General features: G+C 52.7%; 1 protein-coding gene across 4 annotated transcripts in view; it reads left to right on the top strand.

Annotated features, from left to right (window-relative positions):
• L3MBTL1 (L3MBTL histone methyl-lysine binding protein 1) overlaps positions 1-12377 on the top strand; it is a 36925-nt gene that overhangs the window by 16853 nt on the left and 7695 nt on the right. The window contains exons 12-20 of one of the 4 annotated variants that reach the window (XM_089896927.1): positions 638-714; positions 1279-1364; positions 1549-1659; positions 2137-2251; positions 3051-3150; positions 3332-3529; positions 3620-3669; positions 8198-8355; positions 8787-9169. In XM_089896927.1, coding sequence (XP_089753053.1) covers positions 638-714; positions 1279-1364; positions 1549-1659; positions 2137-2251; positions 3051-3150; positions 3332-3529; positions 3620-3669; positions 8198-8355; positions 8787-8903 — 1012 coding nt within the window. In that variant the 3' untranslated portion in view covers positions 8904-9169. Of the gene's footprint in view, positions 1-637; positions 715-1278; positions 1365-1548; positions 1660-2136; positions 2252-3050; positions 3151-3331; positions 3670-8197; positions 8356-8786; positions 9170-12377 lie in introns of those variants that run through there. The other 3 variants (XM_089896930.1, XM_089896928.1, XM_089896929.1) reach the window with 3 other exon arrangements.

Here is a 12377-nt window from a genome sequence, read left to right on the forward strand (position 1 = left end):
TTTGTTTATTTTTGTTTTTATTTCCATTACTCTAGGAGGTGGATCAAAAAAGATCTTGCTGTGATTTACATCAAAGAGTGTTCTTCCTATGTTTTCCTCTAAGAGTTTTATAGTGTCTGGTCTTACATTTAGGTCTCTAATCCATTTTGAGTTTATTTTTGTGTATGGTGTTAGGGAGCATTCTGATTTCATTCTTTTACATGTAGCTGTCCAGTTTTCCCAGCACCACTTATTGAAGAGACTGTCTTTTCTCCATTGTATATCCTTGCCTCCTTTGTCATAGATTAGTTGACCATAGGTGCGTGGGTTTATCTCTGGGCTTTCTATCCTGTTCCATCGATCTATATTTCTGTTTTTGTGCCAGTACCATATTGTCTTGATTACTGTAGCTTTGTAGTGTAGTCTGAAGTCAGGGAGTCTGATTCCTCCCCCTCCTTTTTTTTCCCCTCAAGACTGCTTTGGCTATTCGGGGTCTTTTGTGTCTCCATACAAATTTTAAGATTTTTTGTTCTAGTTCTGTAAAAAAATGCCACTGGTAATTTGATAGGGATTGCACTGAATCTGTAGATTGCTTTGGGTAGTAGAGTCATTTTCACAAGATTGATTCTTGGGACAGTGAATAATTCTTGCCTTTCAGGTGTGATCCCAGCAGCCCCTACATCCACCCGGTGGGCTGGTGCCAGAAGCAAGGAAAGCCCCTCACCCCTCCACAAGGTGACCCTGCAGCCTGAGCCAAGCCCCCCTCTCCCTGGTCCCCTACCAGTATCTCATTAGCTGGGTCTTTAGGGGGCAGGGGGAGGGGACAGATGTGGCCTGGAGCCTTAGCTTCTTTGCCTGGGAGTTGAGAACCCTCTGATCTTAGGAGAGGCCTGTCAAACCCTGACTCTGTTAAGGTTGAAGGGAAGAAAGTTAGTTGACCCCCCCCCTCAGCAAGGGAGCCGGAGTCCAGAGCAACGAAAGTGTATCCTTCCCTGTCGGGGTGTTACGCTGGCCCACACGCAGTAGGGGTTCAGATGGGACCGGGGCTGGAGCAGCAGAGCCGAGGAGGGGTCTAGGGGCCAGGGTTCCCAGAAAGCCCTGTGAGCTGTGAGGTGGTGTGCTTGCTTCTGCCTGGCACCCCTCTGCCTCAGGAGCCCCCTGCAAGGAGCAGGCTGTGGTGATGCCAGGGGACTTCTCTGCACGGGCCTTTGTCCTTTCCATGCCCCTGGGCCTTCTTGGAGGGGAGAGCTCCCCCAGTACACCTGGGTGCCTAGACATTGCGCTCATCCTCTCCTCCAGACTACCCAGACCCTGACAGCTTCTGTTGGGAGAAATATCTGGAAGAAACTGGGGCCTCTGCTGTGCCCGCCTGGGCCTTCAAGGTGGTGAGTCATCTCTCCCCACCCCGAGCTGAGCTTGGGAAGGCGAGGAGCCCTCGGCCAGCCAGGATGGGGCCCTGGCCTACCCCCTTTGGCTGCGGTTTCCCCAGGCACAGCACCTGGGCTCCCCTCTTGGGGATTCAGCTCTGCTGAACTGGGCCTTGGCCTGAAGGCTGCTGTCCCCCCGCAGCGACCCCCGCACAGTTTCCTGGTCAACATGAAACTGGAGGCCGTGGACCGCAGGAACCCAGCCCTAATTCGTGTGGCGAGCGTGGAGGATGTTGAGGACCATCGGATAAAGGTGGCTCTGGGCTCCTTGGGCTGGGGGAGTGGACAGGCCAGTTGGGCAGGACTTCTGTAGGCTGGGTTGAGGTCAAGGGCATGGCATGAGCCAGACTTGAGGGAGGCTGTGCGTTGCAGGGAAGGGAGCTCTAAACCTGAGGCCGAAGATCTTGGGTCTCAGTCTGGCCTCATCTGTGACTTACTTTTGTGAGTCTGGACAAGTCACGTCCCCTCTCTGAGCCTATAAAATGGGCCTAATAATCCTTGTCCTATCCAAGGATTGATGGGAGATGCCACTAACTTAAAGGGTGAAACCCTTGGGAAGTGTGGTGGCCAAGACAGACTACTGTGGGGTGGGCCCCTTGGTTCTTCCAATCCAGGATCTTGCTTCTGATGGGCCCCAGGGATGGGGAGAGCCTCCTGAAGCCTGGAGGGCCTCCCGGCTGAGCTGGGCTCCACGAGGAGCACCTGACCTCCAAGGGTCTTTCCTCCCCAGCTCCACTTTGATGGCTGGAGTCACGCCTATGACTTTTGGATCGATGCCGATCACCCTGACATCCACCCCGCGGGCTGGTGCTCCAAGACAGGGCATCCCCTGCAGCCTCCTCTCCGTGTGTACCCCTGGGGCCCTCTGACCCTCTCCTCCTGATGTCCGGCCCTGCCCCCGAGCTCTGGCACCCCTCCCCCTTCTATAGCATGCCCACAGTGAGCTCTGGGGTCCCTCATCCTCCCCACCTCAGGGGTCTTTGCTACACATAGCGGTGCCTCTGGCCTCCCCAGTTTGTGGGGTTTGGAGCCTGGAGGTGTGAAGGCCAAGCTCACTTGGGAGCATATGCTTAGGAGGTAGTTGTACCCCTGGGGAGTTCTCTCAGCGAATAGCAGAGCCACACCGAGCATGCGCTGTGTTTGCTAAGGCAGTGTGGCTCCCTAAATCAAATCCTGGTCCCCTCAGCAGGCAGGGGTTAGAGGTCACCCACATCTGTTTCACATGTGGTGTTGATTCTTCTTGATTGTTCTCTGCACATGGGCAGAGCCTAAAAATGGTCACCAAAGTCTTGGGGGTAAAACTGAGAAACAAGAATAACATGAAAATCTGCCTGATGTGGCTTTCCGGGGCAGCTGTGCCCACACCGGCTCTGAGTTGCTCTCCCCAAGGGTTCTCCTCCTTTCAGAGAGTATGGCCTGCAGGTTTCCACAGAGTGTATGAGAGCCAAGCCCTCATTCCCCCAAGAGGGGCTGACATCCATATCCATCCAGAAAGTGGTGTCCCAGCCTGGTTCAGGGCCCCTTGCACCTGGGGAACTGGTTCCTAGTCAGGGAGCTGACCTTCCCTGCCCTGCATGACTCCTCTCCCAGCCCCGCCCCCACCGCCAGGGCCCTGTGCTGACCCTTTTCTTCCTGCCCCTCCAGGACCCAGAGAGCCCAGCTCTGCCTCCCCTGGGGGCTGTCCCCCTCTCAGCTGTCGAAGCCTGCCACAGACCAGGACCTCCAAGTACAGCTTTCACCACCGGTGAGTGAAGGGCTCCTGCTAAGAGACCCTCGGGCATTGTTGCTCAGAGAGGGTCTGTTTTATACCCACTATGGGTGGCCGACGAGGGCCCACCCAGCCGCTCTCCTAATGGGGCCAGGGTTGGGAAGAGCTAAGTGGGAACTATCAGATTCAGCCCATCTTAAGCCTTCTTCTTCTCCAGAAAGTGCCCCACTCCTGGTTGTGATGGCTCTGGCCACGTCACAGGCAAGTTCACAGCCCACCACTGCCTCTCGGGCTGCCCACTGGCCGAGAGGAACCAGAGCCGGCTGAAGGCAGAGCTGTCCGACACGGAGGCCTTGGCCCGTAAGAGGAACCTCTCGGGCTTCTCCCTAAGGAAGAAGCCTCGCCATCACAGCCGGTGCGGAGGGCAAGGGTGCAGGGCCTCGAGTCCTCCTGGGCCAGGCCAGGCCCTGATTCCCTGCCATGGACCTGGTCCCTCTCTCTCCAGGATTGGACGCCCTCCAAAGTATCAGAAGATCCCACAGGAAGATTTCCCGAGTGAGTCCTGGGCCATTTATTCCTGTGCCCTCCGCCGCGTTCACAATGAGTACTTAGTAATTGGTGGGAGGAGTCACCAGGGGTGCCCAGAGCTGGAGAAGCTGGCAGGCAGGCCACCTCTGCACTCGAGATACTTGGGGATACAGAGCAGTGGCAAGACCACAGGGTAGGGCCTTGAGCGACCTCGGATTCCAGCCCCTTTTCATCCCTGGTTTTGCTGTGATTTTCCAGGAAAGGCGCAGAGCCTCTCTGGACTTCTGGTTCACTGCAAGGTGGGATGATGCCTCCAGCTCTGCTTTTCTCGATCTAGGCTTCCAGGGGGGGAGGCCATGGCTGTCACTTTCTAGCTGTGTGGCCTTGAGCAACTTAGTTAACATCTCTGAGCTTCAGTTTCCTCATTTGAAAACATGAATAATATCTGCCTTTCCGGTGTCAATTACCTGAAATAATAGTGGCTACTTTGCTGTTTATTGAGCACCTACTATGGGCCCAGCACCATTTCAGATGCTTTACCTATACCGTTGCTGACTCTCACAAGTGGTCTGTAACATAGATGTCATTCTCTCCTGAGAGAAGAGGAGTGAGAGGTTGGTAGAGTGAGGTCATTTGCCCAAGGTCATTCGCCTCATAAGGGGCTGAGCTGGGCTTCAAACTCAGGTCTGACTTCTCCTGCTATCGCTGCTGGTACAACAGACGTAAATTATCTGACCCACACATCAGTTCACTTTTCCACCTCCTTTGTCTTAACTTGGCGGCAACAGCCAAGCACCACAGACTGGGTGGCTTTAATAGAAGTGTACTTTCTCACACTTCTGGAGGCTGGAGGCCCAAGCTCAAAGGATCAACAGGTTTGGTTTCTTCTGAGGCCTCTCTCCTTGGCGTACAGACAGCCACCTTCCTGCTTGTGTCCCACATGGTCTTTGCTCTATGCCTGTGTGCCCCCAGGGTCTCTCCATGTCTCCAAAATTCCTTTTCTTATAAGGATACCAGACAGATTGGATTAGGGTCCACCTTATCAGCCTCATTTTAACTTAATCACCTCTTTAAAGGCCCTTTCTCCAAATACAGTCGCATTCTGAGGTACTGGAGATTAGAGCTTTAACATATCAATTTTAAGGGGCATGGGACGCATCTGAAGCCCATGGCTCCAAGGGGAGGAACAAGGTGACCGAGCCCTCTACTGCATGATGAATTCATCTATATCTTCAGCCACTGGCATAGGTCCTGATACACAGCAGGGATGCTGGGGATCTTGTTTCAGTTGAGTTGAATGCGCATCATTTTTTTTGTTAGATAATTTTTTTGGCCACGCCTGGGGGCACACGGGATCTTAGTTCCCCGACGAGGGATCGAACCTGGGCCCCTTGCAGTGGAAGCACAGAGTCCTAACCACTGGACCGCCAGGGAATTCCTTGAATGCACATCCCTTTAAGGCAAGAAGAGACCTTGAGAAATCACCTGGATCAATGCACAATTTCTGGGCAGGACCCAGGCTATTCCAGTTCTTCAGGAACAGTCTCTGTAACCCGGGCAGTATTAGCACAGAGATTTAAAGCACAACCTCAAGGCAGACTGTCTTTTACATGCTGTGAGAGCTTGAGCAGAAGCCACCTCTCCGAGCCTCAGCTTCCTCATCTGTAAAATGCTAGTAATAACAGTGCCAATCTTAAAAGGTGGCGAGAGGCTTAAATGAGGTGGTCCATGTGAAGTGCTCGATAACCTGCAGGAATCATTAGTCCTGATGTCTTGCCTGACTCCCTCTTGCTGCTGTTCCATACTGTTTCCTCTTGGTAGAAACAGAAGGCAATTCCCGCAGCCTCAGGCCTGAGTGAGGCGGGTCTTGGCCTGCCTCCCGGCCCTCAGAGTGGGGACTTTCAGAGACGGGACTGCCGTGGGCACCTCTTCTATCCCATCCTGGTACACCTTGTTGGCTTCCATGTTCTGACTGCCAGAGGGCTCTTGCCTACTGTGTTCATTCCAGAATTATCCTGAGAACTCTTCCCACAGACTGAGGCTGTGGCCCAGATTGGACCGGGAAGGACTCACCCAAGGCCTGAAGCACTTCAGGGACAGGGTGGGGGACAGAGCCCAGGCCTCTGACCTCTGGGCAGAGCTCCCCGTTCCACCAGCTGGCTCTCCCAGAGGGGACACTTGTCACTCTGGATTTCGTTCCGGAGGAGTCTTCTCACGCATCTGTGGGTAGACCTCCTCCCTGTGGGTTTGCTGGGAAACAGCTCCCTGGGGGAGACTGCCTGGAGAGGACAGGCCTCACCTGTGCTCACCTGTTCGCAGGGCCATTCACACCCCATGAGTGTCAGCTGTTGGAAGGAATGAGGAAACAGCAGTGATTTCCTTACCCAACCAGTTTATTTACAGATGGAGAAACTGAGGCCCATGTTAAATGACCTGCCCAGGACTAAAGAGCAAGTTAGTAAGGAACTAACCCCATTTCCTGATTCTGAGTCCAGTTTGTGTTTTCTATTATATTGCATTAACCCCACTGCCCCCCCCGCCGTGGTTCCCCTGCCTTTCCGCAGTGCCTATTCAGCACGCCGTTATTAACCTCCAATAATAATAGTGCTATAGACTGAACGTCTGTATCCCCCCCAAATTCATATGTTGAAACCTAATCCCCAGTGTCACGGTATATGGGGTGGGGCCTTTGGGAGGTGATTAGGTCATGAGGATGGAGCCCTTGAGAATGGGATTAGTGCCCTTATAAGAGACCCCTTGCCCCTTCTGCCATGTGAAGACACAGTGAGAAGATGGCAGCCTGTGGGTCAGGAAGCAGACCTTCACCAGATATTGAATCTGTTGGTGCCTTGATCTGGGACTTCCAGCCTGTGGTACTGTGAGGAATACATTTCTGTTGCTTTTAAGCCAAAAAAAAAAAGAACAAGAGGAGCTGTTTCTGACCTGCAGCTAGATGTTTTGCAGTTAGATAAAATATCACAGGTGCCTGCAAAAGCTCCTGCCCTGTGCTCTGGGGAAGAAAGATAAGGAGCAGCACAGCTCCCAGATTCCTTGCCAGCGTACACGGAGCACCAGACACAGGGCTTCAGAGAGGGGCACCTGGTGGACAGGAGGCCAGACCTGAGGGCAGGTAAATGAAGCGCTGGTCGCAGTAGCTGTCACGGGAGGTCCGGGGTGCACCCCAAATGGGTTTGGGCTGATGAGCAGAGAGGCCGCAGGCGGGCTGAGTTACAGAAGAACAGTCAGTGGGGCTGGAAACGGGATCCCAGAGATTCTGAGGATAATTGTGAGGTGCAAGGAGTCAGGGTGAAAGGCTGACGCGAAGAGGAGGGATGCAAGGACAATGTGATGAGCAGGGTGGGCCTGCAAGAGGAGGGCAGTGGGGGGCCGCGTTCACGAGAGTCTAGAGTTACCACCTGAACAGGATAGAGCCAGCTGTCTTGGATTCTGGGCAGAGACAGGGCAAGCCCCATGGGACAGTGGCCATGTGGCCCATCCACGGCAGGTAAAGTGGGTATGGACCAGGTTTGCCAGAGTGGCCAGAAGTAGATGAAGTCCAAGCAGACAGCCACCAAGCCTGGCCAAAGAGGAAGCCAGGTAGAACAGGGTCACTCACCAAATCGAAGAGCCGCTTGGAGGCTGGAGTTGGGAGCCAGGGGTTCCAGGAACAGATCAGGAAGCAGAGGGACAGGCAGCATGCCGAGTGGGTCAGGGGTCACCCCAGATGTGCCTGAGTAGACCGGGGTCTGGTACGCAGAGAATAAAGTAGACCCGGCTGGGGACGTAGTGGGGAGGAGTAGAGCTTGAGACAGAGGCAGCAGGTAGCAGGTGCGTGTCAGGCTGGGCAGGCTGATCCTGATTCTCAAACAGGATCCCCCTGAGGCTGCAAGAATGGGGGCCCAAAAGGACTTAGGAAAAGGAGGACAAGCAGAATGGACTTTTTTTTTTTTTTTTTTTTTGCGATACGCGGGCCTCTCGCTGTTGTGGCCTCTCCCGTTGTGGAGCACAGGCTCCGGACGCGCAGGCTCAGCGGCCATGGCTCACGGGCCCAGCCGCTCCGTGGCATGTGGGATCTTCCCGGACCGGGGCATGAACCCGTGTCCCCTGCATCGGCAGGCGGACTCTCAACCACTGCACCACCAGGGAAGCCCCAGAATGGACTTTTGATATCCGGGCTGAGGTTGCTTGGATGTTGGGGGCCATTTTGATGCAAGGTATCTAGTGGTGTTTCTGGGATGCTACAGCAGATCCAGGAGAGAAGAGCATCCTCGAAGGGCCCAGGGTGATGCAGCCTCAGAAGGTTGGGGGTGGGGACATCCTACACAGTCTGTAACGTGAGGAACCCACTTTACCCCAAGGGGCGAGCCCTGGATGAGGAGTCAGGAGATCCGGATCACCCTCTTGGCTCTGCAGGGCTATCCGAAAGGGGCCATGGTCCTGCCCACTCTGCCAGCCAGTCTCTCAGGTGGCCTGGGGATGAGCGGGCTTCAGAGACCAGGTTAGCCTTCGGCCTTGGCCGCCAGCCTCTGCTTCTGCCTCTGCCTCTGCCTTCCAGCACTGACCACTGACGTCATGCACCAGTCCCTCTTCATGTCGGCCCTGTCGGCCCACCCCGACCGGTCACTGTCAGCGTGCTGGGAGCAGCACCGCAAGCTCCTACCAGGAGTGGCGGGCATCTCGGCCTCGACAGTCGCCAAGTGGACCATCAATGAGGTGAGGACCCCTCCCTCTTCCTCCTCCTCTGCTTTGCCCTCACCGCACCCTGGCAGGAGGGCTCAGGAAAGGCCCCTGTCGGGCAGAGGCCCACACTGCTCCTGACTCAACCTCTTGCGGTCCACAGTCCCTCCCAGCTGCTCAATGGGGGCCTTGGGGGGAACTGAGGGACTGTCTGATAGGCCCATCCTAGTGCATGGGGAGGAGGGCGTGCTGCTAGTCTAGCAGGAGAGACAGGCTCAGGCCTGGGCCTCGGGAGCAAGGGGCCCCACCTCGCTCACTCAGCAGCTCAGAGATGCAAGATCCTCTTAGGCTGATAAGAGAAAGCAACACTGCCATAGCCCAGGAGGCACCAAGGCCGGGTAGGCCGGCCTCCTCCCTCCTCTCCTGAGCCCCGTCGCCTTGGCAACACATCTTCTTTGGTTTCCAAGGTCTTCGGCTTTGTTCAGACCCTGACAGGTTGTGAGGACCAAGCACGGCTCTTCAAAGATGAGGTAAGGTGCAAAGCGCAGGGTGGGGACAGAGGAGGGTCACCATCGTTGAGATAGCAGGATGCAGGAGCCCTCCCCAGCACTGCCCCCAACTAGAGAGGGCCCTCTGTCGTCCCACCTAGGGGGACCAGTCATAGTGACCCACGTCTCTGGGAAAAATCTGGTACACACCATGGCCCAGCTTGGGAACCAAACCCTCTGTTCAGACCGTCCTCAGGAAGGGAAACCATCCTGGAAGCGGGATTCCATTCACAACAGAAATTGTGCTCTCTGCTCGAACTTTTGTTTTCCAAACTTAGCTTCCTCAATGGCAGTCAATTAAAGTGTATTTTCACTGGCACAGCCATTGCCATTTACTGCAAGCATCCTAACACACACTTAAAATTAAGACCCGAAAGCTTACCAAAGTTGAGAAGCAGTGAACCGTAGGTGAAAGACCACTAGTTTTGTGGACAGGTGGATTTGAATCCTAGTTCTGCTGGTTGGAGCTCTTTTGAGCCTGCATCTTCTCATCCGTGAGATAGAGGTGGGGAGTTCCCTGGTGGTCTAGTGGTTAGGATTTGGTGCTTTCGCTGTCATGGCCCAGGATCAGTCCCTGATTGGAGAACTGAGATCCCAATGCAGCATGGCCAAAAAAATAGAGATAAAATGGGTGTAATGATGACTGCCTTGCAGGGCCATGTGAGCGCTGGGAATGATGAGTGGATCACTATACCAGAATGTCTAGTGTAACTATGTCATCAGCATCTATATTATGATCTACCAATGCTGTAGAGTAATATACAAATCACATCACTATAGCCACATGCCTGATACAGGGAGAGCTCAATCCATGGTGTTTCTGGCTTTCAATGTGTAGCTGTCCTCAAATAAAGAGCTTTATCATGACTCGCCTAATTCGTAGAGTTTGAAATTGGAAGGGACCTTTCAGTTTGTTTAGGTCTTCCTTCCAAAGAATGCACATACCCCCCTTAGCCCAAGAGAGCGTGGTTTCAGCTCCCCATAGATGCCACCTCCAGGTCAGGTGCCCAGGAGAAAGAAGTATATTCCTCTTTCCCTGAAAGAATCTCTTTATCCAGGCCCAACACAGCCAGTTTCTTCATTGACCCTTGGGTGGTGGCGCTCCCAAACTCCTCCCCACTCTGGGTGCTTGCCTTCTGGGTTGATGATCTTCTTATCAGAATGTGTCTATGCCCCAAGTTTCAGATGCCGTCTGACCAACACAGAACACACTGGGCTGCTGCTCCCCTGTATGTCTGATGCTTTTGTTTTTAAAAAGACTTTATTTTTTTTTAGAGCAGTTTTAGGTTCAAGGAAAATTGAGAGGAAGGTACAGAGAGTTCCCACGTACCGCCTGCCCCCTACACATGCACAACCTCCCCCATTATCAGCATCCCCACCAGAGTGGGACCTTTGTTACAACCTATGAACTGACACCTAGATGTTTTGTTTTCTTAATGGAGGTAAAATATGCATGGAGTGAAATGCACACATCTTAAAAGTACAGTTCTACAAGTTTTGTGAACTGTGTACACCCTGAACCCAACATGTCAATCAAGATATAAAACATTTCCATCATACCAGAAAGTTCTTTCCTGGCCCCTTTCGTCAGCTCTCATAGGCAACCACTGTTTTCATTTCTAGCACCATAAATTAGTTTTACCTGTTCTTGAACTTCACGTAAGTGGAATCATACAGCACGTACTCGTTTGCGTTTGTCTCTCTTCAGTGTAATGTTTTGCAGGTTCATGCATGTTATAGTGTACACCAGCAATTAGCTCCTTTTTATTTCTGAGAAGTGCTCTGTTTTATGAAAATCCCACAGTTCTGTTAGTGGGCATTTGCATTGTTTTCTCCGTCTCCAGTTTTGAACCCTATGTTTTTGTTGGCAAAACTTAAGTTTGCACTAGCTTTATTACAGCCACATCACACCAGTCTGGAGTTCATCAAAGTCCCCCAAGTGCCTTTTCTGTCAATTATCTATTATAGTCTAACCAAATTTTCCAGTGTGTTCCTTGTACCACTGGGGTTTTTTTTTTGGTTTTTTTTTTTAGCCTAATGTAAAACTTTACATTTATCCCTATTAAATGTTCTCTCATTGGTTTCATAGTCTCATTGTTTTAAATCTTGATTCTGTCATCTCTGATATTCATAGGGCTTTCCAGCCTCACACAACTTGTACATTTGAAAACTAAGCTTTCTGTGTCTTCCGCCAAGTCTTCACCGCATGTGTTTAATGAGTCAGAGCAGGAGCACGTGACACCCATTAGAGATCTTCCTGTAGGTGACAGCAGGTCACAAATCAACGCTCTGAGTGCAGTGGTTTAGCCAGCTGTGGAATCACCCCAGAGTTTTATCCTTGGGCATCCTCCCCTTTTTAGGAAGAGGTCTATCTCTCCCAGGAACATCTGCTGTGTATCTCAGTTCAGCATGATCTGTGAAACAAAAAAGCAATGGCAAAAGCGGGGAAGGTGTGCTGGTGGCCCACGGGCATCAAATAGAGTCTCAGGGTGGAGGAGGACCTTTGCAGGGTCTGAGGATCACCTTCTCCGGGATCTGGTCCATGTCATCCATTTCCCCAGGGAGGACCGTGCTCCAAGGAATGGGCTTTCTCTGGCTGAACTGATGCTTTCAGGGACATGAGTCAGGATTCTTTCCAGCCAGGGCACAGACCGTTCATTAGAGGGATGCTTCATGAGTGAGAAATTAGAGCATATCGGATAGATGGTCTTAGGGGTAGTCTGTTCAGGCTGGTGGCTGGCACTGATGGGCCTAAGAAAAGTCTGCCCAGTCCTCCCTTTGTCACCTTTATTGTAGCTCTCATGTATTTGTTTAATTTACTCGGCAAATAATTATCGAAGTCTGCTGTGTGCCTGGCCCAGCATCATGTGATGAGGGCAAATTCCTTAGTCTTTCTGCCTCAGTTTCCTCACCTGTAAAATGGGGGTAATTAATACTGGTACTGCTTCAGAGGGGTGTTGTGAGAATTATTAAATCAGTTAATATACGAAAAGTGTTTAAGAACAGTGTTGGCCATATAAGAAACACCATAGAAGTGTTTTGTTTGCCATGATTCTTAAGGAGGGAGCATAGGAGGGATGATACCTTTTCAAAAAAGGGGTCCCAGTACCCAGAGGAGGGGATTCTTCAGGCCAAATGGTGGGACCAGGAGCCACATGGCCCTCCTGCCCAGAGGCTCCGCAGCCCAGCCAGGCCCACCCGCTGAGAGAAAAGGCCCTTGTGCTCACCATACCCTACCCCTAGCCCCATCTCCCGCCCTGGCTGTCTGCATCTCTTTCCCTCCTCCACAATGGGCTTCTCCCCTCCCTTTCCCTACCCATCTCCCTATCCTGGAGAATTAACAATTATTTGCTTCACCTTTTTTTTTTTTTTTTGCGGACGTCTCACTGTTATGACCTCTCCCGTTGCGGAGCACAGGCTCCGGACACGCAGGCTCAGCGGCCATGGCTCACGGGCCCAGCCGCTTCGCGGCATGTAGGATCCTCCCGGACCGAGGCACGAACCCGTGTC

This window comes from Delphinapterus leucas, chromosome 15, assembly GCF_059928025.1.
Source record: "Delphinapterus leucas isolate spDelLeu-1000000601 "Yukka" chromosome 15, BTC_Dleu_Yukka2, whole genome shotgun sequence".
Lineage (NCBI taxonomy): Eukaryota > Metazoa > Chordata > Mammalia > Artiodactyla > Monodontidae > Delphinapterus > Delphinapterus leucas.